The sequence below is a fragment of the Hypanus sabinus genome, chromosome 8 (genome assembly GCF_030144855.1).
Source record: "Hypanus sabinus isolate sHypSab1 chromosome 8, sHypSab1.hap1, whole genome shotgun sequence".
Classification (NCBI taxonomy): domain Eukaryota; kingdom Metazoa; phylum Chordata; class Chondrichthyes; order Myliobatiformes; family Dasyatidae; genus Hypanus; species Hypanus sabinus.
The window spans coordinates 33,974,198-34,000,751 of record NC_082713.1 but is presented as its reverse complement, the minus strand read 5'-3'; the positions used below and the strand labels follow the sequence as shown (position 1 = coordinate 34,000,751).

General features: G+C 39.8%; 1 protein-coding gene across 3 annotated transcripts in view; it reads right to left on the bottom strand.

Moving 5' to 3' along the window:
• The window catches only part of LOC132398034 (glutamate receptor 3-like), a 373,054-nt gene that overhangs the window by 13,258 nt on the left and 333,242 nt on the right, over positions 1-26,554 (bottom strand). For 2 of the 3 annotated variants that reach the window (XM_059976943.1, XM_059976942.1), the window contains exon 13: positions 7,058-7,305. In XM_059976943.1, coding sequence (XP_059832926.1) covers positions 7,058-7,305 — 248 coding nt within the window. Of the gene's footprint in view, positions 1-6,428; positions 6,544-7,057; positions 7,306-26,554 lie in introns of all 3 variants that reach the window. The other variant, XM_059976944.1, reaches the window with a different exon arrangement.

Sequence of the window (26,554 nt, the reverse complement as noted above, 5' to 3'; positions counted from 1 at the left end):
TCTCATTGTGTCCCAATTAAATGGAATCCACTGTATTGAGAGCAACTTTAGATAAATTTTGCAAGGGTTTCAGCATAATCAGGAAGATATTCTAATTTCAACAGCTATAGAGGAGGAGAATCTCCAGGTACATAAGGAAGTGTTCTAGAGGTGGCACTGGCACAATATCAAGCTTAACCAAAGTTAAGTATGCCTTCATCCAGAAAGCTGAGACTCATTTTGGTCTGTGAACAGTTGAAAATGTGCTGCAGCTAGCAAAAGACAAAATTGAGGCCATCCTGAAAACCAGGGCAGTTGGAAGTGTTACTAAGCTCAGGTTATTTTTAGGTCTCATTCAACATTGTGCCAAGATTTCTACCCAGTCTTGGCATAATAATCACATGATATTATCAACCATTAAAGAAAGACAATAAATGGCACTGGAATACAGGTGATAGTGGAAGACAAAACTCGGCAGTGGATATGACACCACCTCGTTTGCAGTACATTAACAAAAATGAGGTTAGAACATTGTATATTGTGCCACGTGTAGTGAACATGGACGGCATATTGCATTTACATCTGACACACAAAAAAAAAGAAAGCAAATACTGCACCCCTCGCGCTGGGGCTATACGGCGTTGAGGCGCGTCCCCTGGGTGGTGGATGGGGGATACCTCGTGTGAGGGGTGTACCGGATAATATGGAAGAAAGTGCCGCAAACCAACATAGCCTAGGAGAAGGAACTCCAATTCCAAACCCGGGTAGATAGGACTCATTAGACTTGGATGGCAGCCTATCTAGGGGAGGGTAAACTCTGATTTCAAACCCGGGCAGGTGGAGCTTGTTAGCATGGAAATGCCATCGCCTAGGGGAAGGTGACCTCGACAGAAAACCCCTGGTCCTCCAGGTTGGGGGTTGTGCAATGGGATAACAACCCGTTCACGTAAAACAAGCAATTGTTACAGAAACCGTCAACAGATTGTCAACCACTAACCCAGATCTCTGGAAAAGCAGGGCCCCATTCAGGAGGCTGATGACGCACTGCAACCAAACCCGTCAGGAAGCTGCAGGGCTGACAACCCTCCTTCACCCGAGGAAAACCATAATGGAGGTTCCAAAGCTGCTCTCACAGAAGAAATCTATCCTAATCAGAACATGGAATGTGAGATTGCTTTGGGAGACAGGTAGGTGCACACAGGCAACGAAGGAAATGAACCGATACCACCTCACACTCCTGGGCATGTGCGAAGCAAGGTGGAATACTTTTGGTGAGACCAAACTGCAGACGGGAGAAACTCTGCTCTATTCCGACAAAGAAAAAGAGGAAGACCCGCATGAGGCTGGTGTGGCCCTGATGTTGTCCAAAGAAGCAGCCAGAAGTTTGATAGAATGGGAACCAGTGTTCAACCGTATCGTCACAGCCAGGTTTGAGTCCAGATTCCAGAAGATATCCATTATCCTGTGCTATGTCCCAACTAACAACCTATGGACCTATGGAAGAGAGCAAACCAAGAGCCCATTGTATTCCAGATAAGGAGGAGGAAGTGGAGATGGGTCGGCCACACCTTGAGGAAGAGCCAGTCGAATGTCACTCGACAATCACTCGAATGGAATCCACAAGGAAAGAGAAGATGAGGTCGCCCAAAGCAAACCTGGAGGCGTGGGCTTTTGGATGAACTGAAAGCCGCCGGCCAAACTTGGCAGACTGCAAAAACATCTGCTAGAGATTGCAGGAAGTGGAGGACTTTTGTTGAGGCCCTATGCCCCATAAGGAGAGAAAAGGATTAAAGAAATACTGCACCAATCAAGAAGGAGGTAATGCTGATTATATTTAGTGACCCGGTTTTGCTCTTTCTTCCTGGGTAGAGTGTTCACATTATTACTGACCACAATGCTCTGCTACTCAGTCTGTGTCCAATATTTATTATCCTCACAATAGCTGCAGAGGTGGATGACACTGCGTCAATATGACTGTGACACAGAATACAATGCTATGGTAGATCCAATCACAAACAAGCTAGGTGTCCTAGTTAAACTATCCTATGAAGAGGCCACAACAAGAATAGGAGAACAAGAATTTTTATAAATGTCAGAAGTTCCAATTACAGCAATGGCTATTTAGGAAGCAGTTGTCCAAATATCCAATAGATAGGTAGATTCAGACTTGGGTCTTGCTGAAGATATGAAACCAATTCATTGCTGATAGTGTGATCTTATCGAACAACAAAATAGTTGATGAGAGCCATAATGAGGTAATATTGCTGAATCCAGAACTGCATGATACTTAAATAATATCTGGGAATTTACAAGCTCAAAGCAAGTGAATGGGAAAAGATCACTGATAATGCATAAATTGCACTCTTAAACCACTACCATTTGTAAACTTCATTAACGATCTTTTTTTTAGATAAAAAAGGAAAGCAATATAGTAATGTAATAATTTGGTTGTGAACATTTGTTGTTGCTTTACGGCTGCGACGTCATTAGAAATTGTGTCAGGTGACAGAGGGGATTCCAGGCTGCACTGACAGTTCAAGTTTAATCATCATTCAGCCATACATGAATACAACTAAACAAAACAGCATTATTCTGGGCCCAAGGTGCAAGATGCAGTACCAAAGTCACACGCTGCAGAAGGCACATCTAGTGTAGTACATACTGTATAAAAGAGCAAACATATATCAATTAAATACAGTCACACACACAAAAAAATATAGTCCAAGTCCCTGAGTCCATGAACGTTGCAGCAGTCTGCAGTCAAACACAATATGGCTTGACTTGCCAAATGACCATGGGGGTGGGAGCAGCACCAACTCCAGCTTGGGCACTGCAGTACTCATGAAGTGCACCAGCTCCAGCGCCTCTCTTCTAGCGCCCTTGAATAGGGAGGGGACAACTTTTTCCTGACATTGATTTTACTTCTCTGTACACTCCCAACTGAACATTGATGAATATTAGGAATCCACAGAGAATCCACATGCAATTTTCTTTTCTAAGTGTGTGCAGATGTTGGTTAACTGGAATAGTTACAATTCATCTACATTTTTGTTACTGATAACGCAGGCTATGAACGTAAGGTCGGAAGTGGAAAGAGTGAGCAATTTCAAGTTCCCGAGTGTCATATCTCTGAGGATCTATCCCGGACCCAACATATCGATGCAGCTACAAAGAAGGCAGGGCAGCAGCTATATTTCATTAGGAATTTGAGGTGATTTGGTAAGTCACCAAAGACACTTGCTAATTTCTACAGATGTACTAAGGAGAGCATTCTAACTGGCTGTATCACCATCTGGAATGGGGATGGGGATTGGCAGCTACTACACTGGATCAAAATAAGCTGCAGAGAGTTGTAAACTTAGTCAGGTGCCTCATGGGCACTAGCTATCAAAGAATTCAGGACATCTACAAGGAGTGATGACTCAAAAAGTCCATCATTAAGAACTCCCATCACCTAGGTCATGCCTTGTTCTGGTTGCTACCATCTGGAAGAAGGTACAGAAGCCTGCAGGCACTCACTCAACAATTCAGGAACAGCTTCTTCCCAACTGCCATTCAATTCTGAGTGAACATTGAATGCATGAACACTACCCCAGTACATTTTACTTCAATTTTTGGACTACCTATTTAATTATCAAGTGATATTAAACCTGATTCTGAAAGGTAGGTAAATGGAGCACAGGTATAGATCAGCCATTATATGACTAAATATTGGAACAGGGTCTAGGTGCTGAAAACTCTGCTCTGATTACTCTGCTTCTACAGTTGCTAGGCACAGTTCAGAAGTTCATAGGAAGAGCAGTAACCAGGTTGGAGAACAGAGTTTTCGGTGAATCAAATGTGGACGTACACAGTCAAGACAAAATAGAAAGGTAAAACAAATTAATATTTAGAGCTTGTACAAAACCTTTGTGAACTGTATACCATTGCATTTCTATTTCTGAAAAACAAGGTCGACTGACAAAGGTTAGAAGTGAAACTGGAACAGACAAGACTTGACCTATCACGAACATTGAATAGATATTGACTCCTTTCTTTGCAGGTTTGACTGATGGAGACCTTTAAATTTGTGAATTAACTGCAAAGGATAATGTAGGGATGATAATTTCATTTGAGGCAGAAAGTGAATTCAATATATAAACTCAGGATTATTTTGCCATAGAATATGGTAAGAACTTAGAACTGACTTCTCACAGGGAACAGTTGATTCTGAAGGAAGCTGGATATGTTTACATAAAAGAATGATAGTTTATGCTGATAAATATGGAGGAAGAAGCTTGGAGTGGTCTCTTGAGGAGCGTAGCAACAGTATAGACCAGTAACAGCACCTAGCCTGCTTTTAGTATAGTAACTTTTATGTATTTAAATTTTGGGAATATTTTAACGATGCTCAAACTATTAAGAAGGTACTTTATTTTCTTCAACAGCAAGTTCACTTCTCATTTACCTAAGACCTCTCATGGCTTAGACACATGAGCTGGGCATATGGTTGTGCACTGCTTTACCTAAACACTAGTCTTTTGAGAATAATTATATTTTTCACACATGAAATCTCTGAATCATGTGTATGCTTCCTTGCAAATCTGAATGGTGAATAGGGAGACACCTGTGACATCTAGTCTGTGTGCTCAAATTATCTTTAACTCATTTGTGATCACAGAGACTACTTGTAACTCTCCCAAGACAACAACATACATTTTGTTCTTGTTGTTTTAACATAATTGTTGATAGTTGTTCTCCTCAGCAGTCTGTCCATTGCTGCGAGGTGTTTGATCTATGTGCTATTGAATGTAGAAAACTGGTAATTTTATTCCTGAAGATTCTCCCTTCCTCAAAAGTTTGGAAAAAATGTGATTTGGTTCTTAAACAGAAAGTGTTGTTGAAGTAATTGAATCAAGTATGTTGGGATGAAATTTAGTTTCACTCTATCCATTAACCAACAAAGAGTGCTAAAATCTGCATCAAGAATGCTTATTTCAGAAGATGGAAGTAACCCTATCCAAAATACATCAAGACAGAAATTTACCTTAGCCCACAAATTCTAAACACAGAATATAATAGCAATTAAATTGCATTACAGAGGCAGATTTCAACCGGCAGATGGCACGAACAGATACAACCGAGGACGACTTTGTAAACTAATGTTCAAACTTAAAACAATTGCCCAGATTTGTTTCAGTTATAGTATCAAATGTAAAGATAGATACCAATAAAATGAAATAAAAATGGAAGTGCTTAAATGTAGTGGCATAAATTTTGTCTTTGATTCTGAACAGCGGCTGTTGGATCAGCCACAAGTACTTGACTCCAGTCATTCAGTCATTCACTGTCAGAAGTGCTGTACAACAGCAATTAATGCCATGAACAAAGCCGAACTTATACCCCTGCTGAATCCAAAAACTGAGTCATGGGTAAGTCTTCAACAGGAGATTTTTTTAAAAAGATTAGCTTGCACATTGATGAAAGGTCTTCCTTTGAAACTCACCTCATTGACATTCTGAGAAGGTTTTTATGTGGATCCACTTTTTCCCATTATTCAGCTAAAATATAGCTTGGTGACTGTTAAGTTAATGCTCTGCATACTGATCTGTCAGTTATGCTTCAATCATGGTGGCATGGGAATAACAATTCTGCAAGCACCTTCTTCCCTTTCAGCTCAATGAAACCAGCTCAACTTTTAACGCCATAAAGCTGTAGCTGTAGCCAAACATCTTGCTTGGACAAGGCAGGTCTGCGTAATGCTGAGATCTTCCATAACTGCAGACTAAATTATTTTTTAATCGCTAGAATGATGACATGTATACTGGTGCATTGTGAATGAAAGTTATTCTATTTGGTAATAGGTTTGAAAGCCCAAGCCGCGAGTAAGAATCTCAAAATTATGATTGAATATACCTTCCAATTGCAAGTTTATAGCTGCCGCTGCAGAACAACAAATTTCATGTCATATATGACAGTGATAATACACTGATTCTGAATGGCAGACTCTCCTCTGCCAGTCTAAACTTTGATAAAATATTGTTTGCATTATGCCTCTACAAGACTTGGCTCTTGATACAGAAGACCAGTCACAAAAATCAACCTATCTGAATGCTGGCCAGTGCGTAATTTCTCTTTTAACTTTGGTAAATTAGTATTTTAGAGAAGGCAATGATTAAGGCAGGATTTCCAATAGCCAATGGTTTCTGAAATACTGTAACTAAAACATGTATATACAACCTTGAACAAAGAATCTTTGGTTGTGTTAAATAAAGGCCCTTTTCTTACGAACTTTCCAAACATTACAACACCTACTTCAGCTGTCAGTCTGGTGAAAATCTCTGATGTACCAACATCATGACTCTAATGCCATATGCAAATGAATAGATTCTTTTTTTCTTGCAATTCTGTAACAGCCTTGCCGATTACTCTGTACTAAGGTACCCGCTTGTGGTGACATTGAGGCTGACCTTGGAGTCACCTCCCCCGCTGCCGCACTCTCCTTTGTCGTACCACCATTTGTTTTTCAATTTGTCCAAGAGGCCTTGTTCATTCAGTTTTAATACTGCGAGGTTAACAGCATTTCTTGAAACAATAAAACATATTTGTAAGAAAATGAACAATTGTAAAAAGTGTACGTGAAAGGAGCACAATAGGACAAATTGGCTATTTTCACGGAATGGCGAAACGCTTGCACATCAAAGAAAGTGTTAATATTGGAAGGTGGCATGAAGGATCACATTGTTCAAAACTGAAGTGTGCGGGATGGGGATTTGCCTTTAAGAAAAGAATTAACATGTCATGCAGTCACACATTCTTCACATAGGACAGCTTTAAGTTTACCAGATTAGTTAAAAATTTAGAAATTTTAAAATTAAAACAGGTACGGACAGTCAAAAACAGACAGCACACCAACAAAATAAAATGGATGCATTAAATAATTTAACTATATTACCAGCCTTACTTAATCCAGGTTTTAAATAACGTAGAGATTAAGTTACCTTACTTTCTCGATAATTTAAACAAAATAAAAACAGGAAACATCAGGGTGGGTGGAATACTATAACAACATAGAATATTGTTACACTATTCCACCCACCTTAATGATGCTCCTTTAGGGGTTGCCACTCCATAGCCTTTCGAGTCAAGGTTCCCTCCTACTTTCATGGTGTCACATGGCTTTCTCTGCTCAATGTATTCGTTCATCGTTGATTCTAGTAAGAAGGCAAACTTTCCCTTTGATTTCCGAACTTTAGCAACTCCATCAGCTGTTGTTTTGGTGAACACAGATGGTTCGGCAGACTTCATGTAGGACCACATTTTTTCATAGACAGCTATTTTTGAACGCTGGGGGAAGAAAGGAAATACACAATGCAAGATCAAACTTCAGTTATATACTTCTTTATTTAAATCTTAAAGTTAGAGACTGATCTTGAATTTGTAGTTACATTAAAGTAGCTGGCTCTTCAAAAGATTTACACAAAAATATAGAATAATAGCAGAAGCTGAAAAGATGATAAAGGTATTCTCCAAATTCAAGGGAACAATCACTTTTTGATAGACGTATGCAGACTATACACCTATGAAGCAGAGTAAGGCTATAACAACTAAGTACAGGAGCAGGTGATTCAGCCTCTTGAGGTAGGTTTGTCATTCAGCTAGATTATTGGTGATCCAAATGGAGAGGTCAGCTGGAGATTATATTATGCTAAATTACATCCTGGCTGGTAGCACTCCATAAAAAGTAATGAAGAAACTCACCAAGGCAGTTTTGCAGGGTATTTACTTCTTAATGCCATTGTCTAGTATGGAATCACCAATGCCCAAGAAAGGAAAAACTATAGAAAGTGATGGACATAGCCCAGTTTAACACAGGCATAGCCCTCTCCACCATTGAGTATACTTACATGGAGCATTGCCACAAGCATCCATCATTAAATACCTCCACCATCCAGCCCTCTTCTCACTCCTACCACTATATAGGAAGTATCGTAGCCAGAGGTCCCAAACCACTGAGTCATGGAAATACTTATTACTCTACAACCATCTTATTCCTGGATAGGCATGGATAACTTTACTCTCCACAACTCTGAGCTGATTCTACTAACTACAAACTAACTTTCAAGGACTCTTTACAAATCAAGTTGTCAGTATTATTTGTTATTGTGTTGGCGCGTGGCCAAGTGGTTAAGGTGTTCGTCTAGTTATCTGAAGGTCGCTAGTTTGAGCCTTGGCTGAGGCTGTGTGTGTGTCTTTGAGCAAGGCACTTAACCACACGTTGCTCTGCGATGACACCGGTGCCAAGCTGTATGGGTCCTAATGCCCTTCCCTTGGACAACATCGGTGGCGTGAAGAGGGGAGACTTGCAGCTTGGGCAACAGCCGGTCTTCCATAAAAAAAAACCTCACGCAGGCTTGCGCCCTGGAAACTTTCCAAGATGCAAATCCATGATCTATTGAGACTAACGGAGGCCTACATTATTTGTTACTGCACAATTTGCCTTCTTTTGCATGTTAGTTATTAGTCTTTGTTTATGCATAGTTTTTTGTACATTCTATTATATTTGTTTTTCCTGTAAAACCCTATGAGAAAATGAATATCAAGGTAGTATATGGTACCACTTTGATAATAAATTTACTTTGAACTGAACATCTCAGACCGAGTGAGCCCAACCGCCTCAGACAAGAGCAGCAGGCACAGACTTCCATACCTGCAGGTTTCCCTCAAATTACACAGTATTCCAACTGGAAATGTCAATCTTTCATCATTCCTGAGTGCAAACTTTGAGAGAGTATCTCCATCAGAAGGTTACTCCATCACATTCTCAAGGACAACTCTTGCCAACAATGCCCATGTCCCAAAAACACAATATCCATTTTTGTAAAAAGGGTTGAAGTACGAGGCCACGGGCATCGCAGTGGAGATCCTTACCCCAAAGTATGTAAATTATTTTAATATTTAAATACACTTTAAAATTGAAACAGTTCATTAAAAAATATTTGTACTTTCAACACATATCTTTTTGAGCTGGGAGACTGTGGAAACTTGATTTAAATAGAACGTAATTTATGCTTTCGAGTTTAAACAGTGATCTTTTGCACTGGTTTTGACTGACAATGGGTGAGTTATGACCGTGTGGAAACTTCACACAAAAGGTACGCAAACAAGATTAATTAATACAGGTGATAAAAAGATCCAGGTGTGTGAACTGCCTGAAAAAAACCCAATGTAAATGATCAGGAAATAACCATTTCCAAAAAGAGAATGACTACACAGGAAATGACCTCATCTGAGTCCTTCAGCATTGCCAGCAATGACTGACAAGAAGTACAACTGCACCAGGTGCTTCAACACAGTGGTTGCAAAACAGTTCAGAGGCTGAGAATCTGGCAGTGTGTGACTCGCCTCCAGAGATCCAAAGCCTTTCCACCTTATAGAGTACGTGGGACAGGGGAGAACTGTGGTGGAATATGCTCAGACTACCTGGAAGGGTGGAGCTCCAACAATACTTGATGCCATCCAAAACAAAGTCACCTACTTGATGGGCACCTATCCATTGAACATTTATTCTATTCATCACCATTTACACAGTCGCTGTGGTGAAAAAAAATGAACTACAGCATCCCCACATGACGATCTTAATCAACAAAAAGACCAAGTGCTTCAGCTACATGAGAACACCACCATTCCAACACTGTCACTGGGTCTAAATCCTGCCTAATGCATTGTGTCATTCTATGTTAATAGTGAAAGGATGCTGAACTCTTCCGAAAGAAGAGCCCAGCAGGACTCTGCTAATTTTATTTTCAATCCACTAACACTCTGAAGGCTTTCCTAAAGACTTGCAGTACCAGTTGCAAATTACTGGAACACATAGATCATTCTGCATCTCAGAACTTCACAGTGTCCCAACATTTAGATAATAAGTTTATTTATATTTTCCTTTCCAAAGTGGGCATGTTCACACTTTCTCAGTTGCAAAACTATATTTAAACTATATTTGCTTGTAGCCTCTGTATGTTCTATCTAACCTCTTGTATCTTGGACTCATCACTGAATACAGAGATGTTCTGTGGGGTGCTGAGCCGAAGAGCTGCAAACGCTTCCCACCCAGTCCCAGGACTGTTCAAATTTCAAAGTTAATTTATGATCAAAGTACAGCACATACAACCCTGAGATTCATTTTCTCGTGGGCATATTCAACAAATCCAATAATCATAATAGATTCAATGAAAGACCACACTAAGGGGGGGACAACCAATGTGCAAAAGACGACATATTGTGCAAACACAAAAAGAAATAATAATAATAAATATATAAACAATAAATTCCAAGAACATGAGACAAGGAGTCTTTGAAAGTGAATCCATAAATTGTGGGAAGGTATCAATGATGGGACAAGTGAAGTTATCTCCTCTGGTTCAAGAGCCTGAGGGTTGAGGGGTAATAACTGTTCCTGAACCTGCTGATGAGAGTCCTATGGCTCCTGAAGCACCTTCCCAATGCAGCAGTGAGAAAGGAAGATGACCTGGGTGGTGGTGAGTCCCCGATGCCGAATGCTGCTCTACAGTGCTCTGTGCAGATATGCTCAATAATGAGGAGGACTTTATCCGAGATATAATGTGGCATATCCACCATATTTTGTCACTTTAAGGGCATTGGCTCTTCCATACCAGGCAGTGATGCAGCCACTACACATCTACAGAAGTTTGTCAAATATTAGATGTCATGCTGATTCTTCACAAATTTCTAAGGAACTAGAGGTAATGCTGTACTTTCTTCATAATTGCACTTACGTGTGGGGCCTAGAACAGGTCCTCTGTTATGATAGCACAGAAGAATTTAAAAGTTGCTGACCCTCTCCACCCCGATCCTTGATGAGGACCTCAGGTTTCCTCCTCCTGATGTCAATAAGCAGCACCTTGGTCTTGCTGAGATTGAGTAGGAGGTAGTTGTTGTGGCACCTCTCAGCCAGATTTTCAATATCCCTCCTATATGCTGACTCACTACCACCTTTGACTCAGCCTGTGACAGCAGTGTTTTCAGAAAACTTACATATGGCATTGGAACTGTGTTTAGTCACACAGTCATAAGTGAAAAGCAAGTAGAGCAGGGGACTAAGCACATGGTATCATGATCCTGTGCTGATGGAGACTGTAGATGAGATAGTGTTGCCAATCCGAACTGACTGGGGTCTCCACCTGAGGAAATTAAGAATCCAATTGTACAAGAGGCATTGATGCCAAGGTCTTGAGCCTATTCATTAGTTTTGAGGGGATGGTAGTGTTGAATGCTGAGCTTTAGTTGATAAAGTGCATCCTGATGTATGCATCTTTGCCGGCCAGTGGTTTCAGGGTTGACTGAAGAGACAACAAAATGGTATTTGTTGTGGACTTGTGCTGGTAGGCAAACTGGAGTGGGTCCAAGTCACTTCACCAGCAGGATTTGATATGTTTCATCACCAACCTCTCAAAACACTTCTTCACTGTGGATGTAAGTGGTACTGGACGAGAGCCACATTTTTCTTAGGCGCCAGTATTATTGAAGCCTCCTTGAAACAGATGGGTACCTCAGAGTGCCGAAGTGAGAGGTTAAAGATCTCAGTGAACATGCCAGCAAGTAGATCAGCACATCTTTATTACTTGGCCGGGTACCCTATCTGGACTGGATGCTTTCTGTGGCTTTACCCTGCTTAAGGATGCCCTCACATTGACCTCAGAGAGGGTACACCTGTTATTGGGGGCTGGGAATTTGTGATTGTTCCTCCATATTTTGACCGTCAAAACAAGCTTAGAAAACATTGAGCACATCTGGAAGTGAAGCCTTATTGTCACCAATGTCATTTGATTTCACTTTATAAGAGGTGATAGCATTAATCCCTGCCAGGCTGTTGAGTGTCCTTCATTGATTCAAATTTAGTCTGAAATAGTCACTTTGCCTGTGAGATGGCTTTCCGGAGATCGTATGTGGCCCCCTTGTAACTTTCTTGGTCACTAGACTTGAAAGCCTCTGGTCTGTCTCTCAGTGAACTGTGGATCTCATTTCATCCAGGGCTTCTGGTTAAAGAAAACTGAATGATTTTGTGGTGACACACTCGTCTACGATTGTTTTTAAGTCAGTGACAACCATGGCATACAGATGAATCTTTGAACACAGCCCAGTCCACTAATGTGAAGCAATGCCATACACACTCCTCTGCCTCCCATGATCATCTCTTTGTTATCCTAATTTCTGGACCTTTGCTTTTTATCATCTGTCTGTGTGCAGGTAGGAGGACAGCCAAGTGATTAGATTTCCCAAAATACGGTCTCTGCATGGAACAGCAGGCATTTCTTATCTTAGTATAGCAGTGGTCTAGTGTGTTGGGACCTCTGGTTATATGCTAATGGTAATTGGGCAGGGATTTCTTCAAACAAGCCTGATTGAAATCCCTGACTATAACATGAAATGCATTGGGTGGACTGTATCTTGAGCTGCCAAACTGCATGACAACAACCCACTGAGCTTTTTACAGTAAAGCCAGGAGCTTTCAGTAAAACTTGGAAAGGAATAACCTTTAATACTGCTGAGTCTCAAAGTGCTCAAAATATAAGGCTGCTCAAAATGAAAATTATTCTTGCTGAATCACATTTTAGAAAACTGCACCTGTAGTAAAATGGAATAGTTTGGCTATTTGATTCATTTTTGAACAAGTCTATTGATGAATGGGAAGACATTTTGCCGACGCATTGGAAGAAGAAAAAGTTAGAGCGGATTACGATCAAAATAATATGCCTAATTTATATTTTTCCCTTGAAGGAAATTGGAAAAGAAAGAATTGGATCACCTGATTTTGGTGAAGGGAAATCTGAACAAGATACAGGAAATATGAATCGTACAGCTTATGTCATTATGATTTTTTAAATCTCAATTGGAGGTGGACTTAAATTTATTTTGTATGTATGTAAATAAAATGTGGATTTCCTATTTGACTGTATGTCTGACATGATCTTTAATAGATTGCTTGTATGTGTGCATATTTTAGGCTTTTCACAATTTGATTATATGGTCCCTGATGTTAAGTCATCCCAATCCATCAGCTCATTGAGCTGTGGTTTCATTTGGCTTCTTCTTGATCCATTATCATCAAACTTTGCAGACAATAACAAAAGGAATTTTTCCAAAACTGGAATATTATGCACACAGCGCACCAAAATTACCATAATCCAGCCCATCAGCATTTTATTATGTTTGTTTAATTAGGCATTCTTCTCTTCCAGCTGTTTTTTTCTCCGACAGATATAGCAATGTTCTAAATTTGTTATTTTTAAAATAATCAATGTTGGTTCCAAGTGTGAGTGGTCTTCATTACAATAAAGCTAACGACCAATAAATCTGCAACTGACTGATGCTTATGTTGATAGGGTAATGTCCTATTAGCATTTACATAATACATGATCAATGATAAGTTTGCTGATGAGAGATCCTCTGCACAGGCAGCTCAGAAGCAAGAGATCAATATTGAAATATTGTGCTCCCAGATGATTTTATTGTAGCTGTTGCAAAGAGGGAACACTATTCCACAAAATCACAGGGTACCTCAGGACCATTGTTACAACTACTTGAAGATGTTTTCTTACATTGAAAAAGTGCTCAATGGTAGTTTCAAATTAAAAAGCAGTTCACAGTGTATAAGATTTTTTTTTGCTTAATTTTCTTATTGAAGTACCCACACATTAGAAAAAAATGCTAAATATCTCAGAGATGTGACTAATGGTCACAGTACCTTGAAGCAGACAGAGATTTTTATGCTAAATACCTCAGAGATGTGACTAATGGTCACAGTAGCAGACACAGATTTTATGTATCTTGTACAGTGACTTAGAAATCCAATTATATATATATAAAAAAAATCAACTGAGTGGCCGTACATGGAATTTTGAGATAAATCAGCTAAGAGCTGGATTCTCAAACAAGATTAAGTCTGCAGGTGCTGGAAATCTGAGCAACACACACAAAATGCTGGAGGAACTCAGAAGGCCAGGCAGCATCTATAGGAAAACGTACAGTCGACATTTCGGACCTTAACCCTTCGGCAGGACTGGAGAAAAAAAGCTGAGGAGTAGATTTCAAAAGTGGGCGGAGGGGAGAGAGAAATGCCAGGCGATAGATGAAACTTGGAGGGGGATGGAGGGAAGAGCTGGAATCTGCCTGTAGGAAATAAAAAACTGAACTTCTGATAGATAAGCCTTAAAACACAGCATTAAAAAACAAATTCAAAAATGCAATACTGCAATAATAAGTGGAACTTCGAGTTTCTATAAGATAGATGTAAGAATGGAATTACTGGATTGGCAATAGAATAGAAAATTGGGTGGGATACATTTCCCCTTTTGCTGAAGTTGAAAGGTTGTATCTATCTGCTACAAGCTAGCTATTTTATCCTCTGAACCTGATTAAGCTCTCAATATTCACCTCCCCCAACAAAGAAATTAGCATCAAAATCTGGTGATACGCCAGTCAAGCATTAGGCCTTAAAGACCATATATACAATATAGCAGCAGAATTAGACCAACTGATCCATTGAGTCTGCTCCACTATTCCATTGTGGCTGATTTATTATCCCTCTCAACCCTGTTCTCCTGCCTTCTCTCCATAACCTTTGAGGCCCTGATTAAACAAGAACATGTCAACCTCTACCTTAAACATTGACTAGGCCTGCACAGCCATCTGTGGCAATGAATTCAAGATTCACCACAATCTGGCTAAAGAAATGTTTCCTCATCTCTGTTCTAAATGGACATCCCTCAATTCTGAGGCTCTGCCCTCTAATCCTAGATTCCCTTACTATAGGAAATACACTCTCCACATCCACTAGGCTTTTCAATATTCAGTAAGTTTCACTGAGACTCCCCCACTCCCATTCTTCTAAACTCCAGTGAGTACAGGCCCAGAGGCATCAAATGCTCTCATGTTAACCTTTTCATGCTTGGGATCATTCTCGTGAACTTCCTCTGGACCCTCTCCAATGCCAACACATCTTTTCTTAAAACAGTTTAAAACTGTTCACAATATTCCAAGCGCAGTTTGGCTGATGCCTTATAAAGCCTCAGCATTACATCTTTGCCTTTACATTCTAGTACTTCTGAAATGAATGCTGATGTTGCATTTGCCTTCCTCACCACTGACTCAACCTGAAATTAACCTTTGGGGAACCCTGCACAAGGACTCCTAAATCCTTTTGCAGCACTGATCTTTGAATTTTCACCTCATTTAGAAAATAGCCCATGTTTTTATTCCTTCTACCAAAGTGTATAACCATACGCTTCCCTACACTATATTCCATCTGCCATTTCTTTACCTTTTCCCGCAATCAGTCTAAGTCCTCCTGCAGTCACCCTGCTTCCTCAACACTACCTGCTCCTCTACCTATCTTCGTATTGTCCACAAAACCTGGTCACAAAGCCACCATTCCTTTAAACGAATCATGAAAAGAAGCAGACCCAACACTGACCACTGCTGCACACCACTAGTTAGTTACTTGCAACAAACCAGAAAAGACCCCTTTGTTCCCACTTTTTGCCTTCTGCCAGTCAGTAAAACATCTATCCATGTTATCCATGTCTTTCCGGTAATCTTATGGGCTCTTAACTTGTTAACTTGTGTCACTTTGTCAAAGGCTTTCTGAAAATCCAAGTGCACAACATCTACTGACTCTCTTTGATCCATTCTGCCTGTTACTTCCTTAAAAAATTCCAACTGATTTGTCAGGCAAGATTTCCCCTTTAGAAAACCATGGCTGATTTTATCACCTTGAAACCTCATCAATGATAGACTCCAACATCTTTCCAAACACTGGTCAGGCTAAATGGCCTATAATTTCCTTTCTTCTGCCTCCCTTCCTTCTTGAAGAGTGGTGTGACTATTTTATTTTTCCAGTTCTCCAGAACTATTCCAGAATCTAGTGTTGCTTTAAAGGTTATTACTAATGCCCCCACATTCTCTTTAGCCACCTCTTTCAGAACCCAGGGTGTAGTCCAGGATATTCATCGACCTTCAGACTTTACAGAATCCCAAGCACCTTCTCCTTCGTAATAGCAATGACATTCACTTCTGCCCCAACACTCTTGCATTTCTGCATTCTGCTAATGTCTTCCAAAGTGAAGGCTGATACAAAATATTTATTTAGTTTGTTGTCCCCATTGCCACCTCTCTAGCATAATTTCCACACTGGTCTAATATCCCCTCTTGTTTCTCTGTTACTCTTGATATATCTGAAAAAAAAAACTTTTGTATCTTCTTTTACATTATTGGCCAATGTTCCTTTATGTTTCATCTTTACTCTCTTTATTGATTTTTTTAAACTTGCTTTCTGTTTGTATTTTAAAAGCTTCCCAATCCTTTACCTTCCCATGATTTTTTGCTATATAACATGGCCTCTCTTTTGCTTTTTTATGCTTTCTTTGACTTTGCTTGTCAGCCATGGTTGCCTCATCCTCCCTTTGGAATACTTCTTCACATTTGGGAAGTATCTTTCCTGCAGCTTCTGAATTTCCCCCAGAAATACCACCCATTCTTGTTCTTTTGTCATCTATGCTAGTGCCCCCTTCTAAGCAAATTTGGCCAGCTCCATTCATGCCTCTGTAATTCCCTTTACTCCACTGTAACACTGATACATTCAATTCAATTTTAGCTTTGCCTTCTCAAACTGCAAGGTGAATTCTATCATATCATGATCACACTCCAAAGGGTTCCTTTACCTTAAACTCCCTGATCAAATCTGTGTCACTACATACCACCCCATCCAGAATTGTCATGCTCCTACTGGGCTCAACCCAAAGCTGCTCTAACAAGCCATCTCATAGGTATTTTACAAATTCTCCCCCTTTGGATTCAACACCAAGTTGATCTTCCCAATCTACCTGCATATTGAAATCCCCATTATTGTAATATTACTCTTTTTACATGCTTTTCCTGTCACCCATTGTAATTTGTAGCTCACACACTGACTACCTTTCAGAGGGTTGAATTTAACTCCCATCAGTTTTTGTACCCTTGCAGTTTCTTAGCACTACCCACAACAAATCTACATTTTCTGATCTAATATCACTTCTTTTTAAGGATCTGATTTCCTGTTTTTTTAAGCTAACACAGCCACCCAACCTCCCCTGCCTACCTGTCTGTCCTTTTGATATAATGTGTATCCTTGGATGTTAAGCTCCCAACTATAATTTTCTTTCAACTTTGACTCAGAGATGCCCACAACATCATACCTGTCAATCTGTAAGCACACTACATTAATTTATCCTATCCCATATACTGTGCATTCTAATATAACAGCTTCACCTTCAATCCTGTATTCATCACACTTTTTGATTAGGCCCAGTGTTACACATTAACTCATCCCACTGACTTCAATTTTGTCTTATTATCTGCTTGTCCTTCCTCACAGTCTCACTACACACTGCCTCTAGTTGTATACCAACTACCCATCCTCAGTCCTATCACTCCGGTTCCCATGCCCCTGCCAAATTATTGGTATTCTCAGCTTAGACATCACAATACAGTACTGTAGTCCAGAGTATACAGTAGCAGAGCTATTTTTTTCTCTATACTGGTGTAACATGTTCCATACTCATGATTTGTTCTCCTATATAATGAAGTAACACAACTGTCTTTGGCCTGTAGGTGCAGCCGTGAACTTCTATTGCTTGTCAATTTAATTCTCCAACCTACTCTACACCTAAGCTTTCTATTACATTTTCAAGTAACTTGCCTTTCCATTTGTATCACAATTGGCCAATTCTACTACAGATCAACCACCCACAACATCAACTCCCATTTTCTCCCATTGTTTTTTTTTATCTCTTTCTCTGTCTTTCTCCATTTTTCTCATCAATCTATCATCCACCTTATCACCATTAAAAGCCTGCCCTCAAATCTGCTAGGCTTGATAAAATATTCTCTTTGTCCTTTCCTTCTCTTTGCAATTTGAAACCGCATTTTTATTTCTCTTTCCCTGTTCTGTTAAAGCAGGGTTTTCCAACCTGGGGTCATGGACCCCTTGCTTAATGGTATAAACAGATGGTAACCCCTGTGTTAAAGAGTCTACCACCTGTAATATTAATTCTATCTCCCTTTTTACAGATGCTGCTTGACTTAAGCAGTGTTTCCATCATTATCTGTTTTTATGCAGTAGTAATAATAGGCAGACCATCAGTTTTCATTATCACCACTCCATAAAACTGACAACTTCAGTATTTGTGTACTTGTGTAACTTAATGTAGAATTCCCAATGCTGCTGTAACTCATCCAGCAAACTTTCAATAACTGCACTATGTTCAGCCTTTACCAGTGCAATCAAGCTGAAATAAGTTGAACTGAAATGAACTCAGGCTATTTACAAACCAGTCCTGGTGAAGTACTGGGAATATCTTACGGTGTGCTAAGCTATTAGTTAATAATCCTTAACAAATCACCAGACGCAATAAACTAATTGCTTTGTTTGTAACTTCCTTACACAAATATTCCAAAAAACATAATAGGACACATTAAAATTCCTTATCCCTTTTAAAAAGCTTATCCAGGATTTTCCACTTTGACTTGTATCTGTATCAATCTTCAGTTGAAGCTCAGTATAAGAATGCAATTTGTTAAAAGTCACTTCCTGAATAACATGATTGGCTTGATACCATCATAGCTTCAATTTCATTGAAGATATATCTGACTGTATATGACTGGGGTACGTCTCATAGCTATCATCGTGTTTTATATGTGTTACTTTTGCCTTGTGCTCTGTGTGAGTGTTCAAACTGTGTTTTACATTTTGACCCTGTAGGAACACGTCTCGTTTGGCTGTATTCATGGATTTTCATGTATGGTTGAATAATAATTAAATTTGAACTTGAACTTGTGTTTACATTGGAAATATGTTGAAAATGGCCTGAAATCCCCCTGTATTGTTCAGTGATGCAAATTCTAGGCTGCCAGTGGCAGCTATATTCTATTTATTCATCTTGGTAAATATTATAGAAACATAGAAAAACCTACAGCACAATACAGGCCTTTGGCACAATTACAAAGGTGGCACAACAATGGCTAGGTTTCAATAGGGGTTTGAGGAGACTTGGCATGTCACCAAAGACTCTCACAAATTTCTACTGATATACTATACAGAGCATTCTAAATGATTGAATCACTGGTAAGTATTGAGAAACCATTGCACGGGATTGGAAAAAGCTGCAGAAAGTTGCAAACTCAGTCACATCCATCATGGGCACTAGCCTCCCCAGCATCGGGGGCATCTTCAAAAGTCGATGCCTTAAAAAGACAGCATCCATCATTAAGGACCCCCTTCACCCAGGACATGCTCTCTTTTTGAGACAGTAACCTGCCTCATTGACTACTGTCTAGTGGCTCTGATGTCAACAATAATGAAGTGCTTCAAAGCAGCTGTTTATGGATCACATTACATCCTGCTACATTAGACCTTTTCCTGTTTGATTATTGCTCAACTCTGTCCACTGATGATGTCATAGCCTCTGTACGTCACTTTGTCCTGTCCCATTTGGAAAATGGTGCCGCATATGCTGGCATGCTGTTTATTAACTTCAGCTCAGAAGCCGGTTGGTAAAGTGTCCTTATAGGGTGGTGAACAACATATACCTGTCTGGACATGCCCCCCCTCCCCCCGATGACGGCTCCTGTGGCTCCTCCCACAGACCCCAGTATAAAGTTGATTGGAGCCTGAGCCCAGCCCTCAGTCTCCAGGATATAGTATGGTGGTCAATTGCTGCTGGTTCTTTCTTCCAGCCAATAAAAGCCTATATCTCGCCTCACGTCTCGGAGAGTTATTGATGGTGCATCAAAGGTCTCATGGCCTCTCTCTGAAACAGGATCCTGGACTCCTTGACAAGGAGGCCACAGTCAGTGCATGTTGGCAGAAACATCTCTAGCTCCATCATGCTGAGCACCAGTGCTCCTTGGGGCTGTATGATCAGCCACTGCTGACACATGACCGCATTGCTAGATCCAGTTTCAAACTGTTCACTGATGATACAAGTGGTTGGCTTCATCAACAATGATGACAAGACGGTGTAGAGAGAGCAGGGAGAGCAGCTGGTAGAATGATACGAGCACAGCAACTTGAGTCTCAACGTGGACAAGATCGAAGAGATGATTGTGGACTTCAGGAAGGCTCAGACTGACCACTCTTCACTGCACATAAACAGCTCCTCTATGAAGAGAGTTAGGAGTACCAGCTTTCTGGGTGTGCAATTTCTGAGGATGGGAACCAGTATGAGAGAGCTGAGGATGAGCCAGCAGGTTTACAAGGAGATAGTGGGTGTAAATGAATGTAAGGCAGAACAAGCCAATGATTGGGTAGAAATGCAGATAGTACAAAGAACTAAATTGTACCACAGAGGCAAAATTTGAGAGGACGAAGAATGCAGGACTGAAGGTGATGTATTTAAATGCACGTAGCATTTGGAATAAGGTGGATAAACTCATTTTGCAATTAGAGATTAGTTGGTATGACGTTGTGGGCTTCTTTGAGTCATGGCCGAAAGAAGGTCATAGTTGGGAGCTAAATATCAAAAGATACACTTTGTATCAAAAGGACAGGCAGGAAGGCATAGGTGGTGGTGTGGCTCTATTGGCAAGAGATGGAATTACATCTTTAGAAAGAAGTGACATAGGGTCAGAACATGTTGAATCTTTGTGGACAGAGTTAAGAAACTGCAAGGGTAAAAAGATAAATTATGGGAATCATATATAGACCTCCACATTGTAGCCAAGATGTAGAGTTGAAATTGCAAAGGAAATTTCAAAGGGAATGTAATAATGTCACAATTGTAATGGGGGATTTCAATATGTAAGGGGATTGGGAAAATCAGATTGGTGTCGGATCACAAGGGAGGGAGTTTGTTAAGTACCTATGAGGTGGCTTTTTAGAACAGCTTGTGCTTGAGCCTACTCTGGGAAAGGCTATCTTAGATTGGGTTTTGTGTAACAAACCCAGATTTTATTAGGGAGCTTACGGTAAAGGGACCCTTAGAAGGCAGTGATCATAATGTGATTGAATTCATACTGCAATTTGAGAGGGAGAAGCGTAAGTCAGACATATCAGTATCACAATGGAATAATGGGAATTACAGAGACCTGAGAGAGGAGTTTACCCAGGTGGATTGGAGGGGGAACATCAGCAGAGCAGAGAAGGCTGAATTTTCTGGGTAGAATTTATGAGATGCAGGATAGATATGTCTCACAGAAGAAGATCTCAAATGGCAGGAGTAGGTAACTGTGGCTGACAAGGGAAGTTAAAGACTGCATAAAAGCCAAGGAAAGGGGATATGATGGAGCAAAAGTGAGTGGGAAGTTGGATGATTGGGAAGTTTTTAAAATCCAATACAGGCAACTAAAAAGCCATAAGAAGGGAAAAGATGAAATATGGGAGCAAATTAGTCAATAATATAAAGCAGGATACTTCAAGTTTTTTCAGTTATATAAAGAGCAAGATAGAGGTGAGAGTTGATATTGGACCAATGAAAATGATGCTGGTGAGGTAGAAATGCAGGACAACGAAATGGCAGAGCAACTTAATGCATCTGTCTTCACTGTGGAAGACACTAGCAGTGTGCCAGCAGTCTGAGAGTGTCAGGGAGCAGGAGTGAGTGTCATCGCTATTACAAAGGAAAAAGGGAGAGGCAAACTTAAAAGATTTTAAGGTGGATAAGTCACCTGAACCAGATGGACAACATCCTGGAGTTCTGACAGAAGTTGCTGAAGGGAATGCAGATACATTGGTTATGATCTTCCAAGAATCACTTGATTCTGGCATGGTCCCGGAGGATTGGAGAATTGCAAATGTCACTCCACTCTTTAAGAAGGGAGGAAGGCAAAAGAGAGGAAATTATATGCCAGTTAGCCTAACCTCAGTGGTTGGGAAATTGTTGGAGTCTAGTATTAAGGGTGAGGTTTCAGGGTGCTTAGAGACTAATGATGAAATAAGTCAAAATCAGCATGGTTTCTGTAAGGGGAAATCTTGCCTGACAAATCTGTTGGAGTTCTTTGAGGAAATAACAAGCAGGATGGATAAAGGAGATGCAGTGCATGTCACTTACTTAGATTCTCAGTCGACATTTGATAAGGTGCCACAAATGAGGCTGCTTAACGAGATAAAATCTTATGGTGTTGCAGGAAGGATACTGGCCTGGATAGAGGAATGGCTGCCAGGCAGGAGACAATGAGTGGGAAAAACGGGGGTCTTTTCTGGTTGGCTGCCAGTGACCAGTGGTGTTCCTCAGGGATCAGTATTGGGACCACTAGTTTCCATATTGTTTGTCAATGATTTAGGTAATGGAATTGATGACTTTGTGGTTAAGTTTGCAGATGTTAAAAAGATAGGTGGAGGGGTAGGTAGTGCTGAGGTAGCAATGCGACTGCAGAAGGATTTAAACAAATTGGAAGAATGGGCAAAAAAGTGGCAGATGGAAAACAGTGTTGGGAACAGAAGTGCAGACTGTTATCTAAATGGGGAGAAAATTCAAACATCAGAGGTGCAAAGGGACTTAGGAATCTTCGTGCAAGACTCCCAGAAAGTCAATTTACAGATTGAGTATGTGGTAAAGAAAGCAAATGCAACATTAGCATTCATTTCAAGGAGAATAGAATATAAAAACAAGGAGAGAATCCCGGGGCTTTGTAAGACACTGGTCAGGCCGCACTTGGAGCGGAGTCAACGGTTTTCAGCCCCATATCTCAGAAAGGATGTGTTGCCATTGGAGAGTCAAGAGGAGGCTCACAAGGATCATTCTGAGAATGCAGAGGTTAACATATGAGGATCATTTGGCTGCTTGGGCCTGTACTCACTGGAATTTAGAAAAATGTGTAAGGATCTCATGGAAACCTACCGAATGTTAAAAGTTCTAAACAAGGTGGATGTGAGAGAGGATGTTTCCTCTGGTGGGGCTGTCCAGGACCAGAGGGCCCAGCCTCAAAATTGAAGGGTGACTCTTTGGAACAGAGGTAAGGAGGAATACTTTTTAGCCAGAGATGAGTGAATCTGTGGAATATTCAGCTACAGACAGGAATGGAGGCCAAGACCATGGCCACATTTAAAGTGAAAACTAATAGTTTCCTGATTGATCAGGGCATCAAAGGTCATGGTGAGAAGGCAGGTGAATGGTTGAATGGGATCCAGGATGCAATGGCGGAGCAGACTCGATGGGCTGAATGGCCTAATTCTGCTCCTATGTCTTATAATGGATAATCTCACCTAGTTACTGAAGAGATTGAGATGAGTGAGCCCCCACCCCCAACCATTTTAACCAATTTTTACAGGAGTATCATTGAGAGCATTCTGACAAGCTACGTCACTGTCTGGTAGGGGAACTGCAAATCCCTACAAGAGACTGTGAGCACTGCTGATACGATCAGCTGGGTTCCACCCATTAGAGTTATTTATCAGGACCGCTGCACATGCAGGGCCTTTAGCATTGTCAGTGTTCCCTCCCATCCATCCAACAATCTCTTTGACCCCCTACCATCAGGCAGGAGGTAAAATAGTGTCAGGACAAGAATTGTTAGGATGGGAAGTGGCTTCTTCTCCTCCGCCCTCAGATTTCTGATTGGACAATGAACCCTTGTACACTACCTCACTGCTTATTTTTTCTTCTTTTGCTTTCTTTTTGCTCTACTTATTTAATTTATTTTAAATATATATTGTTTATTGTAATCGATAGTTTTAAAAAATGTATTGCAATGTACTCCTGCTGCAAAACAACACATTTCACAACATATACCAGTAATATTAAACCTGGTTCTGATTCTAATTCTGAAATAAAGAATACAAAGTTTCTTTAATGATTGCTCAATGTATTGTATTGGGAAATTGCATGGTTTTCTCTATTTGCTCCTGGAGTTAAAGCCAGTCAGTCTGGCTCAATGAATTGAAGTTGAGTAAGACCTCTGTTGGTGGTGTTTTCTCTTAACAGTTGCGCTGAGTGCACTTGGCTAAAACACAAGAAAGAATTTGCTGAGATTTGCAAAGGTCAATGGATCAAGAGGAAGTGATGTAACTATGGAGGCATAAACTCATTAATATAATTTAGATTATACTGAAAAACTGCTTCATTGACATCATACAACAAGAATTCTGACAGATGTGCTGCCTTTTGGGTCCAATTAAAACATTTTTTTTGGTGATGTGAGTGTTCTGGTAAGAGTTAAAGGATCCATAACCTTACTTATTGAAGAGCTGGGAGTTCTCCTGCTATTTTGTCCTAAACTCTTCCGTCATCTAATATATTAAAATCACTGCTGTGGAATCAGACAGCTCACAAAATTACTGCATTTTGTCATGCAATTTCAATTCATTACAAAGTGATAAACTGTATGTCAGATTTTTAAGACTTCACAAGGCAATTACACAATATAGTGTCTTTTTCTTGCCTGTACCTTCGTTTTTCTTGTAATTATTCTTTGCAACAGAGTCCAAAAATGAACATGCAGAGTGTCTTGTATGGACTCAGGGAATTGCTCCAAGCTTTTTCTAAATCTCTTAAGTTCTCATGGAAACTTTCTGAGGTCATAAGAAATCATTAAAGTAACTGTAGTGAACTTTCTGGCTGAGTATGAATTAAAAAAAAAATGCAGCCAAAATCACTGTTGAACTAAATACCTGCTTTCCCTGATTTCACCCATGATTTAATTTAAATTGATTCAGTACATAATTTAACAACAAGTTTACAGATTTGTTGAAACTAATGCGCAAAGACAACTATTATTTTTTTGGCTCATTGCATATTCCTTCTAATCATTTTTTAAAAAAACCATTCTTTAAAATTATTTCTTGATCAGTCTTTCCCTTTTTGAATATTTCTCAAAGGGGTAGTATCTTTCTTAAGAGAGTGTGAGAAAAATGTTTGATGTAAACATAATACCCATAACACTCAGCAGGTTAGGCAGCATTTGTGGAAGGAGAAATAGAATTAACATTTCAGGTTGAAGAGCCTTCATCAGTACTGAAATGTCAGCTCTTCACTAACTGTGACACTGTAATTTCCTTTGGGATCAATATCTATTTTAAACAAATTCTTCTCACTGTTCCAGATTTGATGAAGAATCCGTAATCTGAATCATTAACTCTGTTTCTCTCCTCATGTATGCTGCTTGACTCTTTGAGTACTTCCACCATTTTTTGTTCTTCTGTCTCTGCTGTTGCACTGAAAAGATGTAGCAAGTAGACAAAAAAAATTATATTGTAAAACAGCTGTGATGTCAGCAGGATTGCTGTGACATCCTGAATCATTTTCAAGGTTGGACCTTTTGGATTTTACCAACAATTTCCAGTGTGAAATAGCCTCTTCTCTAATGTTCATTGGTTTTGGACACAACATATGAATATTTTGGGAGGTAAAAGGATGCACATCCTGGGCAGAGTGGTTTAGAATAAGCCAGAGATTTATAGAGCATGCGCATAAAACCCTAACGTGCTGCTAAGTAGTTTCTGAATTCAGAATAAAAAGCAGTTTAATTTTGTGGTCTTTCCAAAGTGACAGTACTTTTTCAACCACCTGGTTCCTGATACAATTAAGATTAAATATAATAAATGATTTTCTTGCATTGTGATAACCTTTGTAATTCCTCTTGATTTTTAATGCTAAAACTAGTCAAGATAATAAACTCATCTGCTGAGGACTGGCTTCCACTCAATTACCACTGGGATCAAATTAAAAGATAAGGCTTTCAAAGGTCTCAGCTAATATAACTCTCAAAATCTCTTTTATTCTCTGTTTTCCTTGTGCACAGCTTTATTAATGGATTACGTTAATATCCTTGTTTTCATCTGGCCATTCATTTATTTCCACAATATTTGAAATAGTTTGGAGAAGTGCAAGTTAATGCTTTAACGATTGACTATGCTAATTTTCTACATTGTGAGTAACCTTAACAGATCAAAGTGAATTCACAAATAAAGCAGCAACAACTGGAGGGTATTGCAAAGGCTTTGATATCCTTTATTCAAATCTAGTAAATGCCTCAAGTCTAAAAGAGTTCAATGTATGTTACAGGCCAGCAGGCAAAGCTTTCCAGATTCTGCAAAAAAATTAGTATATGATTTTTAATGCAGGTTGAGTCTTGAAATTCAAAGTTCTGTTCTGGTTTGATGCGGGTGACCTAAAAACAAATTTAGAACATCTGACTGCAATTTCTAGCTAACCTGTCAAAATCACAAGCTCTGTCCTGTTATAGTCGAGCAGAAACTTGACATGAATAATCTAATAATTCCACTAGACTGGAAATCTTCCATATTGTATCTACTGCTGTGCCTCTACAGACTTAGTCAATGCATCAACACAATACTTAAACCGATTTTTTCATTAGATATTTTTAGCCTTCAAAAAATATGTCCCTGTTGAAATTCACAAAGGATCAGCAAAATTGATTTTCTTTGGATTATTTTTATACAATGGGAATAATTAAGTGCATTAACTATTTCTAAAATATTATATTTGCATGAAGAATACTTGATAAGTGGAATTCCAACAGTGCTCCATTATAACCGGAGATATTGAAGTCATTTACATTATCCGTTGCCGCTCCCAGGACCCAT